At 42.5% G+C, this 23,281-nt stretch overlaps 1 protein-coding gene across 1 annotated transcript; it reads right to left on the minus strand.

Annotated features, from left to right (window-relative positions):
* Window positions 1–3,332: 3,332 nt before the first annotated feature.
* On the minus strand, window positions 3,333–21,374 carry LOC142297354 (hatching enzyme 1.2-like). Its single transcript, XM_075341585.1, has 11 exons — window positions 21,315–21,374; window positions 21,149–21,170; window positions 20,260–20,319; window positions 18,374–18,508; window positions 13,129–13,246; window positions 9,243–9,421; window positions 9,004–9,085; window positions 7,287–7,414; window positions 7,080–7,192; window positions 6,769–6,979; window positions 3,333–3,439 (listed from the first exon to the last, which is right to left on the minus strand). The coding sequence occupies exons 1-11, from the start codon at window positions 21,372–21,374 to the stop codon at window positions 3,333–3,335; spliced, it is 1,215 nt and encodes a 404-aa protein (XP_075197700.1).
* Window positions 21,375–23,281: the final 1,907 nt, after the last annotated feature.

Genomic DNA, 23,281 nt, shown 5'->3' on the forward strand with positions numbered 1-23,281 from the left:
CGTGCATTTCCGCCTGACTCCGCCCACCTGGTGTGCCCTACTCGCCCTGAGGGAGGCATCAGGTCTCATAGTTTCATAGTTTCATAGTTTTTAAGGTTGAAGGGAGACTCTAAGTCCATCTAGTTCAACCCGTAGCCTAACATGTTGATCCAGAGGAAGGCAAAAAAACCCCAATGTGTCAAATAAGCTCCAATGGGGAAAAAAATTCCTTCCTGACTCCACATACGGCAATCAGACTAGTTCCCTGGATCAACACCCTGTCATAAAATCTAATATACATAACTGGTAATATTATCTTTTCCAAGAAAGGCATCTAGGCTCTGCTTAAATGTTAGTAGTGAATCACTTATTACAACATCATGCGGCAGAGAGTTCCATAGTCTCACTGCTCGTATAGTAAAGAATCCTCGTCTGTGGTTATGATTAAACCTTCTTTCCTCGAGACGTAGTGGATGCTCTCGTGTTCCAGTCGCAGGCCTAGGTGTAAAGAGATCTTTGGAAAGGTCTCTGTACTGTCCCCTCATATGTTTATACATTGTGATTAGATCCCCCTAAGTCTTTGTTTTTCCAAACTAAATAACCTCAAGTTTAATACCCTGTCTTAGGGTACCTTCACACTTAGCGATGCAGCAGCGATCCGACCAGCGATCTGACCTGGTCAGGATCGCTGCTGCATCGCTACATGGTCGCTGGTGAGCTGTCAAACAGGCAGATCTCACCAGCGACCAGTGAACAGCCCCCAGCCAGCAGCGACGTGCAAGCGACGCTGCGCTTGCACGGAGCCGCCGTCTGGAAGCTGCGGAGACTGGTAACTAAGGTAAACATCGGGTATGGTTACCCGATGTTTACATTAGTTACCAGTGTGAGCAGGGAGCAGGGAGCCGCGCACACTGAGCGCTGGCTCCTTGCTCTCCTAGCTACAGTACACATCGGGTTAATTAACCCGATGTGTAATGCAGCTACATGTGCAGAGAGCAGGGAGCCGCGCACACTGCTTAGCGCTGGCTCCTTGCTCTCCTAGCTGCTGTACACACCGGGTTAATTAACCCGATGTGTACAGCAGCTACATGTGCAGAGAGCCGGAGCCGGCAGCACAGGCAGCGTGAGAGCTGCAGAGGCTGGTAACTAAGGTAAATATCGGGTAACCACCTTGGTTACCCGATGTTTATCTTGGATACAGCTTACCTCAGCTGTCAGACGCCGGCTCCTGCTCCCTGCTCGCTTCATTTGTCGCTCTCTTGCTGTCACACACAGCGATCTGTGTGTCACAGCAGGAGAGCGGCTTTGAAGAAAACGAACCAGGGCTGTGTGTAACGAGCAGCGATCTCGCAGCAGGGGCCAGATCGCTGCTCAGTGTCACACACAGCGAGATCGCTAATGAGGTCACTGCTGCGTCACAAAAAGCGTGACTCAGCAGCGATCTCGGCAGCGAGCTCGCTGTGTGTGAAGCACCCCTTAGTGTTGCAGCCCACCCATTCCTCTAATAATCTTGGTCGCTCTTCTATCTACCTGTAAGATTATGCTATTTATAACCTTCTATACTTTTGCTATCAAGAAAAGCATCCATTCCTCTCTTAAATTCATTCAGTGAGTTGGCCATCACCACTTCCTCAGGAAGAGAGTTCCAGAGCCTCACTGCTCTTACCGTGTAGAACCCTCTTCTATGCTGATGTAGGAATTTTCTTTCCTCCAATCGAGGAGAATGCCCCCTTGTTCTTGTCATAGTCCTTGGTACAAACAGATCATGGGAGAGATCTCTATATGGCCCTCTGATATATTTGTACATATTTATTAGGTCTCCCCTAAGTCTTTTCTTTTCTAGAGTAAATAGACCTAATTTTGATAACCTTTCCGTGTATTGTAATGCACCCACTCCATTTATTATTTTAGTAGCCCGCCTCTGAACCCTTTCAAGTTCAGTAATGTCTTTCTTGAGCACCGGTGCCCAAAATTGCACACAATACTCCAAGTGTGGTCTGCCGAGTGATTTGTTCAGAGGGAGAATGATGTTTTCATCTCGTGCCCCCAGACCTCTTCTAATGCATCCCATCACCCTATTTGCTTTGGTGGCTGCTGCCTGACACTGGGCACTGCAATTTAGATTCCTATTGACTAAGATGCCTAAGTCTTTTTCCATGTCTGATTTCCCCAGCGGTTTCCCATTTAGTAAGTAATCGTAGCAGCTGTTTCTCCTTCCCATGTGCATAACCTTACACTTATCTGTGTTAAACCTCATTTGCCATTTTTCAGCCCAATTCTCCAATTTACTCAAATCCATCTGTAGTTGCAAACTGTCCTCCTTTGTGTTAACTACCTTACATAGTTTTGTATCATCTGCAAATACTGATATTTTACTCTGTAAACCATCCACCAGATCATTAATAAATATATTAAATAGTAGGGGGCCCAATACAGACCCCTGTGGCACCCCACTAGTAACCCTGGCCCAATCTGAGTATGCGCCATTAATAACCACTCTTTGTTTTCTACCACTAAGCCAGCTACCTACCCATCTACACACATTTTCCCCAAGCCCAAGCTTTCTCATTTTACTTAGCAGTCTTTTATGTGGGACAGTGTCAAATGCTTTACCGAAGTCGAGATAAATGACATCCAATGATTCTCCTCGGTCCATGTGAGAGCTTACATGCTCATAGAAGCTGATCAGGTTAGTTTGACAGGAGCGATCCTTCATAAATCCATGTTGATATGGAGTTAAACAATTATTAACATTGAGACATTCCATAATAGTATCCCTTAAAAACCCTTCAAACATTTTACCCACAACAGATGTTAAGCTTACCGGCCTATAGTTTCCAGGTTCCCTTTTACACCCTTTTTTGAATATTGGTACCACATTTGCTAGCCGCCAATCCAGTGGAACAGACCCAGTTTCTATAGAGTCTTTAAATATAAGCAATAGAGGCCTGTCTATCACATTACTTAACTCCCTTAATACCCGAGGGTGAATGCCATCAGGGCCTGGTGATTTGTCAATTTTAATGTTACTAAGTCGGTTCTGCACCTTTCGGGTGACGGGTGTGTCCTCACAAGGAATGGGGGGGTGTGTGTGGTGTTGTTGGTGTTGTTACCTGTGACCCCTGGGGTCCAGGGCATCACATAAACATGGTTGGTCATCTGGGTAGGTGCCCACTCAGAAGTGGTATCTCCCCATTAGCTAAACCCCTAACTACACTTCTGCTTTAATACAGGTAAAAGTGATTTGGATCATATACGATAACTGTCCCTTATGCTGGTGGTCCCACTCCCAACACATCTACTTCATCGCATGGTGGTCAGCTCACAGATTTCAATGAAAAAGGTGTAGAAAGTCATTTCATCTTTGAAGGCACTGCAGGAAAACTGAACATTTCCAGTTGCATTCCTTTAGTGATTACGACTGATCCCAGAAGTAGAACAGCATATGAGCAGCCGATTACTAGGGAAAAGAAAATCACCACAAAGAATTAGGGGGGAAAACCAAGCCAACCAAGCCACTTCTGTCTCTCTGCAATAGGAGATTTTATATATATATATATATATATATATATATATATATATATATATATATATATATATATATATATATATATATATATATACACACACAGTGTGGGCACCCATATCCTGTCCACCGCCATTAACTTGAGAACGGTGGCAGCTATAGGCATAGAAGTTTCTGGCCACAGAAGGTCACAGTGTTTGGCTGTGCAGAATGCTCCCTGACTTTCAATTGTTCCTCCTGTCAGTATTCATTAGTATAGGTAGCTTTTCTGCTAGATTCATCTCTCCCCCTTTTGGACCCTGCAGGAGTTCGCCTTCCACCCAGCTGCTGATCATCAGTATTCTCTTGGTGCTCAAACACCCCTTCCTTCCTTGGACTGGTGTTGGTGATATTTTTCAGTTTATTCAAGCCTTGGTTGCTAGCAAGTAGCTTGTACTCTGTTGTATCTTTACTGAACTTCTACCTGAGTCATCTGTAGATAAGAAGTTTATGTATTTTCCCCCTGTGTGTCCTACTTGTGTCTTCAATAGTGTTTAGTGGGGTTGACGAAGAGCTCATTCCATCCATTCCTTATTTAGGGTCCAGCAATAGGGATATGTAGGGTCTGATATTGGGCTCGGCGCATAGGTGCAGAACCTATCTAGGGTGTTGAGGAACCTCAGGAACCAGCAGTAGGTTTGGTCAGAGGTCATCATCTTCCCCTTCCCTTGAGACAGGGTTTCCCTTCCCTTTTGCAGTTTCGCTTGGTACCCCCCATGCCTAGTCTGACAGCTAGGACTTGATGTGAAAGGAGCTGGTGGAGCCCTTATCACAAGTAGCTGTGTAGGCTGCAGTCCTGGTTCTCACTGGAGCCGTGAGTTGGACCTTACATGTTATCCCCTCTTTGTCTTTCCTTTTCCTGGTGTTGTATTAGCTCAGTGGTGGGGATAGTGTCCCTCACCTGCCTGCTCACCAGCTAGGGTTGTTGCGGGGTCTGCCAGGGTCTCAGGTATCCTGTTCGGTGACACGGGCAGAACCTGTATAGGGATTGGCTAGGAGTGGAGGGTACAGCTGCCTGCAGGTGAGAGCAGGAGGTGTCCCACAGAAATCATATTATCTCACACATAAACTTCTTATACTAAGAATGTCCTTCGTTGCCTATAGCAACCAATCAGAGCTCCTTTTAATGACCTGTATCTCCCAGCTCTATTGACTTCAATGTAAGCAGGTTTTTTGATGAATAACTGTAAAGTGCGGGGTTAAATTTTCCCATCAAAACATAGTCTATAACGTTCTCTGAGTCAAATGAGGTGTCTGTACAAAATTTTGGGATTGTAAATGCAACGGTGCGGATTCCTTTAGCGGACATACATACAGTACATACAAACACATACACACACATATACTGTACACACATACACACATACATATAGACACACACACATACATACACACATACACATACATATACACATACATACACTCAGCTTTATATATTTGATTTCCATATTTATATAAGGATATAATAATAATATTTTTTTATTTATATAGCACCAAAATATTCCACAATTCAGAGGAGACATGTAAAATGAATATCAAACATTGAACAATTTAAGCAAGAGGAGTGAGGGCACTGCTCAAAAGAGCTTACAATATATCAGATATGAACACGACTACTTCCTAAATACGCAGTGTATGACAGAATTCATAACTATGGTATAATGTAGTATAATAGTAAATTGGAAGACTCCTTAAATAATCAGTCGTAATAAAGTTAATGTTTTGCACAATATAGGAAACAAAAGAATGAAATAGATGGAATAAAACAATTTATCCTTCCTGTTAGCAGCTGGTGCATCTGGTGGATGATTTTATTACCTAAAATTTGAAGCCACTGAAAAGAAAAAACAAACAATTAGAAATGATGAAGGACAAGGCATTTTTGAGATTATCTTTGGGGTGGTATCAGATCTTCTATGTAGCCCATTCCATATTTTTCTAGCCTTTGTCTTAAGTCGCCAAGGAACTTATAATTACTCATCTCTGGTGGATTTGTAGGCTAACTACATCTATGGTGGGCCTCTAAACTTGTCTAGATTTAGTTAAAAATATAGCTGTCAAGCTACCACTAGGGGGCACTTGGTCTCAGGTAGAAAGAGAACTCCTGAGTGCAGTTAGACAGAAGCCCACTAGAGGTCGCTAACACAAGAGCAGGGATAGTCGATCACTCAGGGTTTATGCCGGGATGTTACATCTGTACCGAGGAGAAAACAAGCCAAAGTCAAAGAACAGAGCCGAGGTCGGATACCGGGAGAGCAAGTAAGCACAGGGGAGGGAGTGGAGGACACGGAACAAGACCAGAGTCCGGAGGACAGGGAGGAACGTAGGAAAGGTTGTAAAGGAGGTCGGGACAGGCAGGAGGGATGGAGGTCAGGACAGGCTGGGGAAATTGAGGTCAGGTTGGGGAAACAGAGATCAGATCAGGTCGGGCAGAAGGGACAGAGGTCAGAACGAACAGTACCAGGTAGAAGGACAAGAAACAGAGAACTTCTTTCAGGAATAGTGCATGCAGCAGAGTCGGAAATATTACTGGCGGCGTCCCGGAGGTAACAGCATCAAGATATGGCAATGCGACCCTTGAAATGAGACCACAATGAACAAGCCCCTCCCGGAGGCAGGATACATGCACCAGCTCAGGAACAGCAGAGCCATGCATGAATCATGATAATAACCACCTTTAGGTAAGACACTGAGACACTGGAATTAAATACACAAGATAGCTGTGGGCTATAGATTGATGGAAATGGACAACTGTCAGACATCTTTGTTGACCCTAAGTGGTGTGTGACATGCAGTCCCACCAGGTATATCACTGGTTGATTTTTAAGAGGACTCTATGGTCTATGTACATGTAACTATGTATAAGTTATTAATGGAGCCAGCTAACAAATATTTTATTTCTATCACCAGCCTAGGAGAAGCGGAAAGAAACCACAGACAATAGATTTTTATTAATGGATTAATGGATCCCATTTGATGACTATGGAGATTGGCAAAAAGTCACTTAATATCTACAGTTAGTTAACACAAGGATCAACGAGTAAAATTTTTGGCCACCACTCATTTCCCCACCCTGTACTGAAAACAAATGTGCCTTTGGTGAAGTAGAAACTGCAAGTGGGATTGGCAGAGCCAATTGTTCATTTTGATCTGGGTGTCAGGGCCATTCATTTTCTATTGGATGAAGATTTTTGGATATCTCAGGACCAATGTTAAACACTTACCAGTGACATAAGAGACTGTAAATTTACTGACTACAGAACCGGCTGAGCTCACAAACTCTAAGAGCATGTTTCGATCAGATGAAACCAGTGGCATGATTGACCCAGATCCGTAGGTCCTGTCCAGTAGGACAGGTGATGATTTGGTGTAACCATCATAGACTTTAATATAGTCAGTAGAAGCGATGTTGAGATAGTTAAACTGCAAAAATATCTGGGCAGAAAACAAAAAGTGCTGTTAGTTTGAAAGACGCTACAAAAAAATAAATCTAAATTTCTATGTTCAACGATTTTTTTATATTCATGGACTTCACCTTGTTGTATGGGATTTGAATAAGCCAGAGGCAGTTTCCACCACTTGAGTTTGCCAAGGAACTGTTTCCGCTAAAAGATCCTGAGGCCGTCACTAGTTTTGCTCTGCAAAGGTCTTTTGTGGTGATATAAATGGACATTAGTAAAAAGTATAATAGAGATTAGAAAAGTAGAGTTTCAGAGAAGACACCAGATAAGAAAAAACTTACTGCAGGCATAGTTGGCATTAATTTTCATCACGTCCAGGCTACTCATTCCCAATCTCTGTCCAATGGGCACATTGGGGTCAGGTTTTGGGACTATAGTTGGCAATATATTATTTTTGGAGTAGGCATACCTATATAAAAAAAATTGGGTGAAGAGGTATTTTACATATTAATGGGATTTTAGACTTAGAAAGCTGTCCTGATACATATATGCATTAGTAGTCATTTAGTGCCTGTCTCAGCAAAATCAGACTGTAAACTCAAAGGAATTTAAGGTAAGTTGCTGCCAGTTAGGCAATCCTATGAAGAGGCATCAATATGATAGAACAACATTGACATTATGTGCAATGACTCTGATTATTGGCTTTATCAGTAAAATTATTTAGGGATCTATGGCCAGCTTAAAGTGATTGTGTCATAATGATACCTCTATATCAGCTAGGATGAACATGTATAAAACAGCAGTTCTTCATCTGGAAGATTTGGCTTAGCCATGTTTAAAGCGCACCAATCACCAGGATTTACCTATATAACCTAAAGCCAGTGCTATACTGGCACTATCAGGCTGATTCTATACATACCTTTAGCTGTCAGCTAGGATGTAAAGGGTTTGAAACACAAGCAAGTAAAGTTTGTAAAATGAGCAGCTTTTTGAATGACAGCAGTTGCCGATCAGCTGATAGCTGGGGTAAGTATTCATAGTGATTCCCACCCCCCTGCCTGTTGTTCCTCCTCCTGTTATTTATGCTAATTCTATTATAGAATCATTTTACTAACTGACTAGAAGGACCTGTGCTGATGTCATACCCATTTGACCAGAAGGGGTGGGGCCTTGCCAACATAGCCGATACCAGGATGCAACATTATTTTTCTGTTGACTGAAACCCCACCCCTTCTGGTCACATGGGTATGACATCAGCACAGGTCCTTCTAGTCACTTAGTAAAACGATTCTATAATAGAATTAGCATAAATAACAGGGAGGATGTATAGGCAGGGGGGCGAGAATCACTATGAACACCCACCCCAGCTATTTGCTGCTCGGCAGCTTCTGCCACTCAAAAGGCTGCTTATTTTACAAACTTTACTTGCTTGTGTTTCAAAACCTATACATCCGAGCTGACAATTAAAGGAATGTATAGACTCAGCCTGATAGTGCCAGTATAGCACTGGCTTTAGGTTATATAGGAAAATCCTGGTAATTAGTGTGCTTTAATATTGTCATTGTCACTTATTTCAATGAGCCCTATTTCATATATTCCCTATAAATGGTTACATTCATCAAGCTAATACCTCATTATGGAAACAGTCGAGGTGGATTGGAAGTTATGGGAAAAACATAGCTCAGTGGTCAACACTTAGATGCCCCTTTTTAGCATCCAGGAGCAGATGAGATGATTATAACCCTTTACTATACTCTTAGTATAAATCTTCTTGACAAATCCTCACTGTTTTCAAATTTGCAAGAGGGGTGCTGGTATCATGGGGTGCCAGTAACTCATTGTGCCCTGACTGGGGTGTCTAGAGTCAATGCGAGCTACACCTCTGTTTAGCATCTTCCGAAGGAATATCCCCAATAATACAATGAAAACTTGACATATATTTTACAAAATCAGACTTCAGAAAGTCAAGTTGTTTTTTTTACCCAAAACATTTGATGTAATATTAAATAACAGTAAATGGAATGAGATCTGAAAAGGAGTTTTCATATCTGGACTTACCTGTGATAATGCATCACCGACGTATAATCATAGGGAATGTTAAAGGTGTTTCCATCAGCAACATCGAAATTACTATAGTTTACTGAAAGAAGTTAAAACAATGTTATTATATATTAATAAAATAAAATGCGAGGATTTATTAGCTTCTCTCTGTTGGGACAATGTGGATGTTGGTTGCATAATCCTCATACATAAACCCACTCAAAGGATTGACAATCAATATTTGTAAAACTTCTTACTCTGATCCATGTTCTGCCATAAGATGTCAATATAGGTATCTCTGTCCAGTCTGGTATGCTCATGGAAGAAGCCAATATTGTGCATAGCTTCATGTTGTACCACGCCGTACACCATACAGCTTGGCGTGGCCAGGCTTACTGTCTGCTTGCCGAATATTCTCCCAATGTAAGACCAGCAGCTATGTATAAAACATGAAAGCGAGATATTACATGTATTTTATATTTCAATCTTGGCGAGATGAACGTTTATCTGGGAGGCTAAAATTGTGACTCAATTTCTATGAACTGCCAAGGAAATGCCCGGCACTATTATATTATATTATATTGCTGAAGATTGCATCAGCTATAGACCAGGCTCACATGACATCAGGTTCTGCAGGGTGAGCTTCCAAATAATATCTTGCAGCTATTATATCGCATGGTCTAGTACAGCCAATCAGGAGGGACTGTAATAGCTACTAAAAAGATGAAGCATGGATAGCTAGGTCTCACAGCAAGCTTTGCTGACTATACAAACCATTTGTACGAAAGCCGCCTTGGTGGAAGGAGCTGCTACGGATTGTCCTGAAGTCGCATCATTTTCATTTTGGTTCTTTACTCCCTATTTGTCTCTCCTACCCTCTTGTTTCTTTTGTGCAGTGGTGGGTTTAGTAAACCTCACCTGCCTCTCACTAGTCAGGGCCTCTGTAGGGTTTTTGCAGGGTCTCAGGGTGCTGCTCGGTGACAGTTGCGGAGACTGTATAGGGACTGGCTAGGAGAGTAGGGAAAGCTCAGGTGAGCTTAGGAGATGTCCATCTACCTTCTAACTAGTACCAGGGTCCACTGTTTATTTTGTGTCCCCAGTGATCCCTCCTTGTCTGTGGTGTTTTTTAGGTTTGTTTTTTCTTTGTGCGTCAGACCTCGGTTGGTCTGAAGGCGCTCGCCATGCTAATTGAGTTACAGTAGCTCACAGTGCACAACTAATCATTACTTTTCTGCCATTTCTACCTCTTCTGCCTCCATTACACTTAAGTGTTTATTTAGCAGACTTTCAATTAGCTGAAGGATTCTAGGGACTAAGGAAGATCATTCAACAGAAGAACATCTTCCAGATTACTTATTGGATGAAAATAACAGTCAGCCTTTGTATTCAGAGATTTCCAGAGAAAAAAAACTGTCAGCTGAATCAAGGATGATGATGACTCTGTTGTGGACAAGAACTGGGAAATAGATAAGCGTTACAATGAGGAAATGTCATCAGTGAAGGATGATTGTTGGCCTTGGGGATACTCCTCGAAGGCAACATGAGGCTAAAAGATCTGCTAAGGCAAAGTTTGCTACTTTGGTGGTCAGCGCTGTAGCAAGTGATGCCAAACGTGCTGTTGGTAAGGGGTGGAGGGCAACAGTATCTGAAAACTCTTGATGTAATAATGGCGAGTTGTATGTTGAAGCACCTTTGGTGTGGGAGTTCTTTACCACATTGCAGACTAACAAATCTATGGCAGTCTGTAGGAGAAAATAAGTTGGGCCTATCCAGGATCGAATAGTCTAAGAACTACATCTTTCTTTCAGCACATGAAGTGACATCACCTGCTCATTTATGACAAGAAGCATGACAGCAATTTGAGGAAGCCTCAGGCTGTCCTCGAACACCTAATTTTTACTCACATCTTTCTTTCAGCGAGGCAGTGTCACAGAATGAAAATAACAAAGACAATGATGATGTTCACCATGATAACCAATAGTCGCAACTAGTATTGTCTTTACCCCTGTGTGTGCTTGCAGTGAATTTATGCTTTGGTTTTCCCCTGTCTGTTTTTATGGGATTCATCACTCCTGTCCAGGCCTTCCCTGGGGGTGGGGGAGAGAGGGTATTAGACCAGGGCTCATCAGGAGTCAAGGCTACGCTGGTGGTGTTGACCTCTTCACCATCGATTCATCACTCCTGTCCCGACCCTCCCCGGTGGTGGGGGAGAGAGGGTATTATATCAGGGCTTATCAGCAGTCAGGGCTATGCTGGTGGTGTAGACCTCTTCATCATCGATTCACCGTCCTATCCCGGCCCTCCCTGGGGGTATTAGATCAGGGCTCATCAGGAGTCAGAGCTCACGATCTGACGTACCCCTGGAATAACGGACATCTTAGGGTGCCATTTTAAGTTGCTATGCTAGCAATGTAGACCTCTTCACCATCGATTCATCACTCCTGTCCCGATCTGCCCCGAGGGTGGGGGAGAGGGGGTATTACACCAGGGCTCATCAGGAGTCAAGGCTACGCTGGTGGTGTTGACCTCTTCACCATCGATTCATCACTCCTGTCCCGACCCTCCCCGGTGGTGGGGGAGAGAGGGTATTATATCAGGGCTTATCAGCAGTCAGGGCTATGCTGCAGTGTAGACCTCTTCATCATCGATTCACCGTCCTATCCCGGCCCTCCCTGGGGGTATTAGATCAGGGCTCATCAGGAGTCAGAGCTCACGATCTGACGTACCCCTGGAATAACGGACATCTTAGGGTGCCATTTTAAGTTACCATGTCACACCCCACAATAATTTCAATTTAACAAATAACAAAGCTCACACTGATCCCTTAAATAGAGGAGAAGCAATGGCTTCTTAAAAAGCCATACAAAAGTGCTGAATATCATTTTTTCAGGATTTATGAAATTGCCATCAATGCTTCTATTAGCAAAGGACAAATATCTTGATACTTTCCAGACTATAGTAGTTGTTTAGTCTTTGCACCACCCCTTTTGAAAAATCACAGTTTCTTCCATATGATTTGCTTGTATAAACAAATGACTAGCAAAACAAGTATCTGTTTTCCAAAAATGGATAATTTTTTGACCGTTTTAAAAATGAAATATCCTAAAATGTCTGATAATGCAATGTGCTGTTATTCCTGTTGGTTACAACCACTAAAATCTTTACATAGTGTATATTGAAGTCACTTTGACATTTCTAAGTCTCTGTTAGCATTAACGCACCACTCTCTCTGGAAGTCAGAAGCTATGTCCCAAGCTCTCGATACGAGTCTATGAGATCCAGAACGAGGCTCTCATAGACTTGTATTGGGTTGTGACTTCCGGATCGCTCCATGAAACACTGGAGCTGACAACAGGTCACAAACTGCTGGAGACCAACATAAGAGATAAAGACGTTGTAGGGATAGTATAACACCAGGGACAAGATTTAAAGCACAAAGGAGCTTGAAAGGGGTTTATAAAGCTGGGTTTACATGCTGCAACATCGCAAAGGACATCGCTGTAACGTCACCGGTTTGGTGACGCAATAGCGATCTCCATAAGTCTCTGCTAAGTCTCTGGTGAGCGTTCAACCCGGCAAACCTGGCCAACAACTTACCAGCGATCCGGACCTGCAGAGCGACCTAGCTGGTTGTTGGGGACGTTGATAAGCAGCCTTTTGAAAGGGAAGTTGCTAACAAAGTCGCTGAAAAGGATTCACACACTGAAACTTCATGCTGCACAGCGGGAAACAAAGGACCTAGGAATGGTCCTGAACGACTTGTAGTGATCAGCAACTTCCAGCAACTTCACAGCAGGGGCCGGGTCGCTGATAGGATTCACACACTGCAACATCGCAAACAACATCGCTATTGCGTCACAAAACCGGTGACGTTACAGCGATGTCGTTTGAGATGTTGCAGTGTGTAAACCCAGCTTTACAGTCCTAGAAGACCTTAAGTGTTGCACATTTTAGTACAATTGAATGCTTTGCTGTATTTGTGATTGTCAGCAAATAGATTAAGTGCAAATTGAATCCAAAATAAAGAAAATTGGCAAAGCAGGCAAACTTGAATTTCAAAAGATTCAATCATCTCTCTCTTTAATATGAAACAGTCATGCCTTTGATTACAGATAACTCCTTTGAGTGAATATTGGCACTTACCCTGTTCCGGGCTCTATACTGAGATAGTCCGGTTCCGAGTTCCGGTTCACAAACTGCACACAGGTCATCACCTCAAACTCCTTCAAGGCGCTATTAATCAGAGATACATCTGATGACGCTGAAGGTGAGAAGAGTACATAATCGTATTTAGAATAAGTAAAATCAGGAAGAGCCATGTACACAATGACTTCAGAATAGCATACAGAGGTGTTTGAAAGTTTTCGAATATTTCAGAATTTTCTACATTTCTGCATAAATAAATCAGAGTTTCATTCAATTTCAAAAAGTAAAAAAAACAAACGAGTAAAAGGTAGACTTTTTAAACAAGAAAAATTATCCAATATCATATCTGTGAGAGGCAAAATTATATGAACCTTTTGAATTAGCAGATAATTTGAAGGTGACATTAAAATTTGGTCTTTTCAATCAATGGGATGACAATCAGTTGTGAGTGGTTGAAGTCTGATCTTCACAACATATGTGTGATAGCATGCACAAAGGAGATTTATGAGGAGGACCTCTGAAGAAGAGTTGTTGCTCATTACTTTTCAAAAGGTTACAAAGCCATCTCTGAAGAGCTTGGACTTCATAAATCTACAGTCAGCCAGATTGTGTACAAAGGAAGGAAATCGAAGCACATTGCTAACCTCCCCAGAAGTAGTTGAGCACCAAGGATCACTCCAAGACCAAGGCATATAACTGTCCATTAAAGTGCACCAATCACCAGGATATTCCTATATAACCTAAAGCCAGTGCTATACTGGCACTATCAGGCTGATTCTATACATACCTTTAGTGGTCAGCTCACATCTATAGGTTTTGAAACACAAGCAAGTAGTTTGTAAAATGAGCAACTTTTTGAATGACAGCAGCACCGATAAGCTGATAACTGAGATGGGTAGTCATAATTATTCCCGCCCCCTACCTGTCTGTCCTCCCTGTTATTTATGCTAATTCTATTATAGAAGCGTTTTACTAAGTGGCTAGAAGGACCTGCGCTGATGTCATACCCATGTGGCCAGAAGGGGTGAGGCCTCAGCCAAAATAGCTGATACCAGGAAGCAACATTATTTTTCTGTTTACTGAGGCCCTGCCCCTTCTGGTCACATGGGTATGACATCATCACAGGTCCTTCTAGTCAGTTTGGACTACTTTTGGGCCATAACAGCTGCCATCAATGAACAATAAATTCTAAATTATACCAGCAAGTTCTAATAGAAATATCAGGATATCTGTCGATGAGCTGAATCTCAACAGAAGGCCATGCAGCAAGACGAAGACCCAAAACAAACAAATTGTGTCCACAAGATTGGTTAAAGAATATTAAGTTTTTGAATGTCCAAGTCTAAGGGGTACTTTGCACACTACGATATCGCAGGTGCGATGTCGGTGGGGTCAAATCGAAAGTGACACACATCCGGCGTCGCTGTCGATATCGTAGTGTGTAAATCTTTTATGATACAATTAACGAGCGCAAAAGCGTCGTAATCGTATCATCGGTGTAGTGTCCGACATTTCTATAATGTAGCTGCAGCGACGGTACGATGTTGTTCCTCGTTCCTGCGGCAGCACACATCGCTGTGTGAGAAGCCGCAGGGGCAAGGAACATCTCCTACCTGCATCACCGCGGCTCACGCTGGCTATGCAGAAGGACGGAGGTGGGCGGGATGTTTACGTCCCGCTCATCTCCGCCCCTCCGCTTCTATTGGCCACCTGCCGTGTGACGTCGCTGTGATGCCGCACGACACGCCCCCTTAGTAAGGAGGCGGTTCGCCGGCCAGAGCGACGTCGCAGGGCAGGTGAGCGCATGTGAAGCTGCCGCAGCGATAATGTTCACTACAGCAGCTATCACAAGATACCGCTGCTGCGACGGGGGTGGGTACTATCGCGCTCGGCATCGCAAGTATCGGCTTGTGATGTCGTAGTGTGCAAAGTACCCCTAAGTCCTGACTTTCATCTCATAGAAATGTTGTAGCAGAACCTATAGAGAGCAGTTCATGGAGAAGACTCACCAATATAACATATTTGAAGCTATTTGTAGGGAGGAATGGGCTAAAATTCCTCCAATCTGGTGTGCAGGACTAATCAACAATTACGAGAAAACATTGATGCACATGGGGGTCATTCCATATAATGAAAACAATGGTTTACAAATTTTTGCCATTCAAAAGTACGTGTTATTGGATACTTTTCCTCATTTAATATTTTTATCTCATTAGTTTGCTTTGATTTCCTGTATGTATCATAGTATCATAGTATCATAGTTTTTAAGGTTGAAGGGAGACTCTAAGTCCATCTAGTTCAACCCGTAGCCTAACATGTTGATCCAGAGGAAGGCAAAAAAAAAACCCCAATGTGGCAAACAGGTTCCAATGGGGAAAAATTTCCTTCCTGTCTCCACATCCGGCAATCAGACTAGTTCCCTGGATCAATACCCTGTCATAAAATCTAATATACATAACTGGTAATATTAAATTTTTCAAGAAAGGCATCCAGGCTCTGCTTAAATGTTAGTAGTGAATCACTCATTATAACATCATGCGGCAGAGAGTTCCATAGTCTCACTGCTCGTACAGTAAAGAATCCTCGTCTGTGATTATGATTAAACCTTCTTTCCTCAAGACGTAGCGGATGCCCCCGTGTTCCAGTCGCAGGCCTAGGTGTAAAAAGATCTTTGGAAAGGTCTCTGTACTGTCCCCTCATATATTTATACATTGTGATTAGATCCCCCCTAAGCCTTCGTTTTTCCAAACTAAATAACCCCAAGTTTAATAACCTATCTTGGTATTGCAGCCCACCCATTCCTCTAATAATCTTGGTCGCTCTTCTCTGCACCCTCTCCAGTTCAGCTATGTCCTTCTTATATATCGGTGACCAGAATTGTACACAGTATTCTAAGTGCGGTCGCACTAGTGACTTGTACAGAGGTAGAACTATATTTTTTTCATGAACACTTATACCTCTTTTAATACATCCCATTATTTTATTAGCCCTGGCAGCAGCTGCCTGACACTGTCCACTAAAGTGAAGTTTACCATCCACCCATACACCCAAGTCTTTTTCTGTGTCTGTTTTACCCAGTGTTCTACAATTAAGTACATAATCATAAATGTTATTTCCTCTACCCAAGTGCATGACCTTACATTTATCTACATTAAACTTCAATTGCCACTTCTCAGCCCAATCCTCCAATTTACATAAATCTCCCTGTAATATAAAATTATCCTCCTCTGTATTGATTACTCTGCAGAGTTTAGTATCATCTGCAAATATTAAAATTCTACTCCGCATGCCCCCAACAAGGTCATTTATAAAAATGTTGAAAAGAAGCGGGCCCAATACTGACCCCTGTGGTACCCCACTATGAACTGAGACCCAGTCCGAGTACGTACCATTAATAACCACCCTTTGTTTCCTATCACTGAGCCAGTTTTTAACCCAGTTACACATATTTTCCCCTATCCCCATTATTCTCATTTTATGTACCAACCTTTTGTGTGGCACCGTATCAAAAGCTTTTGAAAAGTCCATATACACAACATCCACTGCATTTCCCTGGTCCAGGCTTGAACTTACCTCTTCATAGAAGCTGATCAAATTAGTTTGACAGGATCGATCCCTATGTACTTTTAGGATTTAAGACTTGTGAAAATCTCAAGTAATTTTGGGGTCAAATATATGCAGAAATTTTGAAAATTATGAAGTTTTCACAAACTTTCAAGCCCCAATGTACTGTGCCACTACAGCTCTGTTCCCTTGTCACCCCATGTGCTCCAATACAGGAGTATGCCTTTGTAGTATGACGTTCAATCCAAAAGTTTGGGATTTTCCTTCAAGAAAGGCACCAATGTCCAGCATGAAGGTACTGATATAAAGAATGGTACATATATTTCTATAGGTGTCATATCAAGTCACCTTAAAGTGGATTTATCACCACATTTCACAATACAAACTACATTCATTAAAACTGATGTTTTACACATGATGAGACTGGAGAGTCTACGTTGAAAGACCATGTCAGAATGGCTAAAAAATTCTGATATTAAAATGAACATTTATTTAGTTCAGCTATAGAGAAGGAGCTTAAGAGGCCAAATGTATTTAGTTTACACCCAACCAGCATGAATGACAACTACAGTTTATACTTAATAATGTGAGATCTCGGCAGGGAGGAGGGACACTGAGGAGCTATCAATCAGGCAAGGTGGGTGGTGATTTATCATCAGGAAAAAAGGGATACTGAGGAGCTGTATATCAGTATGAGGGTTCGGTTCCACTTGCGTTTTGCATGAATGAGTGCAATCCGATAAAACATCAGATTGGTCTTACTCTAGTGCAAAACTATGGGGCAATGTTCATCTGAGATTGATTTCTCATGTCATATCGGCATGAGAAATGAATCGCAGCATGCTGCGTTTGGCAGCGAGTCTCAACTCACGCACCCCCATACAAGTCTATGGGAGCGTGTGAAACATCGTACTGCACTTGCATGTCATCCGAGTGCAGTGTGATATACGCAGATACAGGCCGCAAAAGAGATAGGGAGACAGTGCTCCCTCTCTTCTCCGCAGCTGTGATCTGATCATAAAATTGGATCACAGTCACATGACCCTCAACTGACACTCGCAGCAGAGGAGTGAGTTAATACACACGGCACTTCTAGGGTGCTGCTCAGGTAGGATCCAAAACCGTAGATGTAGAAACATGGCGCTCAAGATAAATGGGAATAGTGGTCTTTTATTGAGAAGAACTTGTAGGCCCAATACAAGCACAGACATTTCGGTCAAAGACCTTCATTAGTGTGCGTGAAGGGGGTCCTCAGAACTGGCGTAGTCAGGTATGACGCGGTGTACACCACTGTCTATGTGGCTCGCAGCAGAGGGTCATTAGCATATCGCTAATATGCGAGAGCATCGGAAGCTATGCACAAGTGGAACCGAGGCCTGACGAGTATGATTCACTTGAATACTAATCTCATTTAACTGCAGTATCAGCAATATCCACAAATGTGAGTGTGGTGCTGCTGTGTCTCGATAAACAATAAAGTGGACACTGAACTGCTGTGGCCTTGTTAAGCAACACTCATATGGATTTCTCGCTATAATTAGTGAGACGATGGCTTCTTTTCTTTCTTTTTGTATCATATGGATAGTTCATCAAAAATTAGGTCCTGGAAGACCTCTAATACTGTGAATATTACTAGATTGGATACAACACAACAACAAAACAAATAGGAGGCACTTACAGTACTGAGGATCTATGACGTACGGTACTGGGACCATTCCATTGGCGTTCTTCGGCCACTTGCATGTGCTACATTTTCTAGCATTACGGTTGAGGTTAACGGCAACATCACTTTCTTTCAGCAATACGCTAACATCTAATATGGAAAACATGGATCTTATTTCTAATGTTTTTTTTCCATAGATCTTAGTTAAAGAAAAAAACATATCCAAATTTACGGGTCTGTATTGTTCATGTACATAGTTACATAGTTACGTAGGTTGAAAAAAAGACCTAGGTCCATCTAGTTGAACCTTCCTCCACCATTTCTAAGTCTGAATTTATAGTCACACACCCCTTTTTCATTCACGAGCAAAATATATCTCCATGTAGATATAACGCTAAACCAAAGCCTCCCATGGACATTGATCCAAACATAGAATACCCCTATATCGAAGGATGAGCCCTGCTCCATAGTCCCCTTAATAGCTAGACTAGAGATATAGATAAGATTATCTCACTCTGGAGGATAAGGTCCAAATATTAATTTCAATTACCACACAATGTAATTTTATATTTCATTTTCAGTGACTGGCCCATCTTCCCTGAACCTTTGAGGTTTTGGAAAAGAGGGTATCTTGATGAGAAGTTCCTTCAAGAGGTTGGCCACTATTTAAACATTTATGGCCTATACTTAAGGATAGGTCATCAATGTCTGATCAGCCGGGGTCTGACACTCTGCAACCTGGCCGATCCGCTGTTTTCGTTCTCGGAGGTGGCAGCAGACAGCCAGAAATTAGGCCGAAAATGCTCAGTTCCGGAGCTGCTCTGTCTTCTAATAGGAGCCACGGCTGGGAACTGCACATCAGCCTAATATTGATTTGAATGGGAGGCAGATATGCAGTACCCTACCGCAGCCGCTATCAATTTAGGAAGCACCTCTGGAGCTGAGCATTTCGGGCCGTCTGCTGCCACCCTAGGACCGATAACAGTTGATTGGTAGGACAGTGTGTAGGGTGTTGGACCACGGCCAATAAGACATTGATTACCTATCCTAAGGATGTTAGTAGTAGCCAACCCCTTTAGATACTGTGATATCTATTATACAAGTGAAGGAGAAAAAGGAAAAAGGGTTAAACCCGCTCGCCTGTTCCTGAGACCACTAGTAGGACAGTGCACGGAGGTATAGTTCAGCAAACCTGAGCAACAGTAATTGAAGGAGGATTTTTCCAGCAAACAGGTCCAAACAGGTTTGGACCTGTTTGCTGGAAAAATCCTCCTTCAATTTCTGTGATATCTATTATACAGTCTGTCAGTCCACCATGAACTAGTTCAAGAGAACCTATCAGGTTGGATAATGCTACTAACTTGCTGATAAAGGGTTAATCTGCAGGTTAATAACTTTACGAAGATGCTCGACTGCTGAACTGAAAGTGCGGCACATGTGAAAAAATTAACTTTATTACTTCTGGGAGCCACCAGCTTTCCCTCATACAAGAGTGCTGACGCAGCTTCAGGCATTATTCATTATACTGTGGGCAGAGGCTATAAGCACCGCAACACTTTGACTGACAAAGGGACTCTGATACACAGCTCCCTCTACAGTGCATCGGTGCAAAGTGACAAGCAGTGGCTGTAGCAGCGCCAGAATTCCGGTATGACTGAAAGCCGGCATGACTGAAAGCTGGCTGCTCCCAGGATGAATGAAATTCATATTCTCACGAGTGCCACACTACTCCATCCAGGCACCTTTATAACACTATCAACCTGCAGATTTACCCCATCTGTATTATTTGATCTGACAGAATTTCCTTACATATTTTTTTAAAGCCCAAGAGTTACACTAGTATTACTTGTCAAACAACTCAAGCAGAAAGTAAACTTTTTGGATTATTTTCAAAACTTTACCTCTGTTTGCAGCCTGGATGACTTCAAATACAGTAGGTTCTGGACGAGAATTACGGTCATCTGTAGAGATAGAATATATGGGGACAAGGAGCCATCACTATGAACACAGGATACTGTAATTAATCCATACAGATTTTTGTGATTATTATATATGATAAGGGGAAAGATATTTCTTGACATATATATAGATAAATACCGGAGTGGAGTTGGCCACATACACAGAAGAAAATCCGAGTTTCTAACATATCTAGAGGCAGATCAAGTCATTGGCACAAATTTGAATCATGTCATCAGGGATATTAGCAAGGTTCCATATTGCAAAAGAACTGGCAATCAAAATTTTCCTCTAAGGCTGGGATTTACATTAATACTCTTCTATAAGTACTATATTAGGATTTCTACCGGAATTCCAGAAAAACATTATTCTGATGGGAACCCCCCCCACACTGAGCTTCGATAGTGTCCACAGCTTCATTCAAGTTAATGGCTCTATCTGGCTTCTTGCTATGTTTTTGTGGATGTCAGGTAAAGATAAAATATTGCCAGAACAACAGTTTTTGGGAATTCGTCCGAAAATCCTGACGTAATGCCCGAGGATGAGCACTGTGACCTTAGACTAAAGCTATCACTCACCGAGATCACCAGAAAATATTCCTAACCCTAAGAATTATTAGACATTGTGACCAGGGCGCCCTATTTTTCTTCAAACTTGGGTCCCATTTTCTATCACACTGGTCTTACGGACCATGATTTGTCATCTAAGGGTCTGCAAGGAGGGGGTTAACGTACATACATACACAGGAGGTAAAAGGCAAATTCATATCTGCTACATTTGTGGATGATATTACTTTATACTGACATTAATCTTCCGAAAATGTGGAGAACTTACCCTTAATAGGAGCTTGATACATCTGTGAGAAGAAGCAAAAAAGTGACCATGAAGTCATTGAAGACATTTCAGAAACTGATTACAATGCGGTCCAAGTGTACAAGCATTGCATAAGTCCTAGCACCCCAAAGTCATAGGCATAACAGTGAAGTGGATTAAGACTTACCGGTCTGGGCAGAGCCTGGCCAGCCAAGCACAGAAGAAGGGCCAACTTCATTCCCTGCATGGTCTTCTTCTTCGTGACTGCATAGACATCTGTAATAGATGCTGTATATAAACCCCCCAAGAGGATGGGAACAACCAATCCTCACTCAGAACGTAACCCTTCACAAATGGGTATTGGTTATGGTCCTCTGACCCCTCCCTTACATGCCAATTACACTAATTATATATTCAGAAATCACTTAATCATAGATAAAGGGTACAGAGGTCACAGTTACGCTCAGACACTAGAGCTTGAGGTGGCCCTTCTGGCACAAAAGAGGAGAGCAATGCTATGAACACCTGCTGCTGTTAGCTGGATGTGGTCCTGCTAAATATTTCATCACAGGTTTCCTATCCTATATGATATATCCTATATTGGGACTGTGTTACCACCGAAAACAATTGTGCATTTTTCGCCCACAAATTTGTATATCTATATTCTCACATTCATGGCTTTCATGCTTTAGAATTCCAGAGTGCAAGCTTTCTCTTATTTGTAATTTTTGTGCATTGTTTTGCCATGATTTTGTGAATTCTTGGCAAAACCTGCAGTGCTTTACGGAAAATAAAGTGTCTAAAATCACAAACAGAAATACCTGCACCCAGTCTTCAATCAGTAAAATAGACAGGAGACAGGTGACATTCATTAAGGGGAACAAATGACAATTAGGCTATGTGCGCACGTAGCGTTCTGTCCCTGCAGAAATTTCTGCAGCGATTTGAACAGCACACGTGCGCTTCAAGTCGCTGCAGAAAGAGTCCGTAATGAAAAAAAAAAAAGCCGATTCCATGCGCTCTGAGTGCAGCCCCTCCCATAGACAGAGCGGGGGATGCATGCAGAGCGCAAGAAAGAAGTGACATGTCACTTGTTAGAACGCGCGCTTCGGGCAGCAGCCGAAGCGCTGCGCTCTAATACGCCATGTGCGCACGTCTCTTGCATAATCTTCATAGATTGTGCCAGGGACGCAGGACGCATGCAGTTACACTGCGGTGCAGATCGCAGCGTAACTGCATGCAAATACGCAACGTACGCACATAGCCTTAGCTTCATAGTATTAAAATGTGACAAGTCCAGTGCCAGAAGGGGTGGCAGGACAGCCTGTCTATTCCATGTACACCAGACATTGTCCAGTGATCTCCATATGAAGGCTTACACCTGGTGCTACATTGTGTCTACATTCTCCATTGACAGCTTCCAAGTTTAACCTGTGATGCTAGAGTTAACTGCTTTGGCTAATTCTAACACTGTTCTCATAACATGACACTAATGACTTCTTATAGACTCAATACAGACTCATTCTAATTTATCAGTCTTGCAAATTAAAGGGAACTTGTCAGGTGCAATATGCACCCAGAACCAGGAGCAGTTCTTTGTGCATATTGTTAATCCCTGCCTAATTGTCCCTGTATACATACATACATGTATACATATAGCATAGATAAAGAGATTGTTAGAAAAAGTATTTTTAAAGATCTTTTATCAAACGCTAATGAGTGCAGGGACTAGTCACAAGGGAGTTACTTCCCACGACTAGTCCGCCCTCTTAGCTTGCCTACAAAGTCATGCTAACATGCTACGGCATTCAGATCAGCATTTACCGCGAACCCAGGTATGTGTGTCACCTCTAGTGATGCTGCACTAAATAGCATGTTAGCACGCCCCTGTGGGCATACTGACATGCTCAGAGGGCAGACTAGTCGGGGGATATAACGCTCTTGCGACTAGTCCTTAACCTCATTAGCATATCATAAAGGATCTTTAGAAATACTTTTTCAGTAAAGATCTCTTTATCTATGCTAGTGTATACAGGGATGGTTAGGCAGGGATTAGCAATATGCTCTGGGTGCATATTGCACTTGACAGGTTTCCTTTAAGCTAGAAAAACTAACTTGTTTAACTATCCGACCATATCAAATATCATGACATGT

Source organism: Anomaloglossus baeobatrachus, chromosome 3, assembly GCF_048569485.1.
Source record: "Anomaloglossus baeobatrachus isolate aAnoBae1 chromosome 3, aAnoBae1.hap1, whole genome shotgun sequence".
In the NCBI taxonomy this organism is placed as follows: domain Eukaryota; kingdom Metazoa; phylum Chordata; class Amphibia; order Anura; family Aromobatidae; genus Anomaloglossus; species Anomaloglossus baeobatrachus.

Bases quoted from the DNA above. Each gene is read 5' to 3' on its own strand.
- LOC142297354 (XM_075341585.1), bottom strand. From the start codon at position 21,374: ATGCAGGGAATGAAGTTGGCCCTTCTTCTGTGCTTGGCTGGCCAGGCT. The intron at 21,171-21,314 runs GTAAGTCTTAAT...TTCTTCTCACAG, and splicing joins GCCAGGCTCTGCCCAGACCG to ATGTATCAAGCTCCTATTAA. The intron at 6,980-7,079 runs GTGAAGTCCATG...TTTTCTGCCCAG, and splicing joins TTCAAATCCCATACAACAAG to ATATTTTTGCAGTTTAACTA.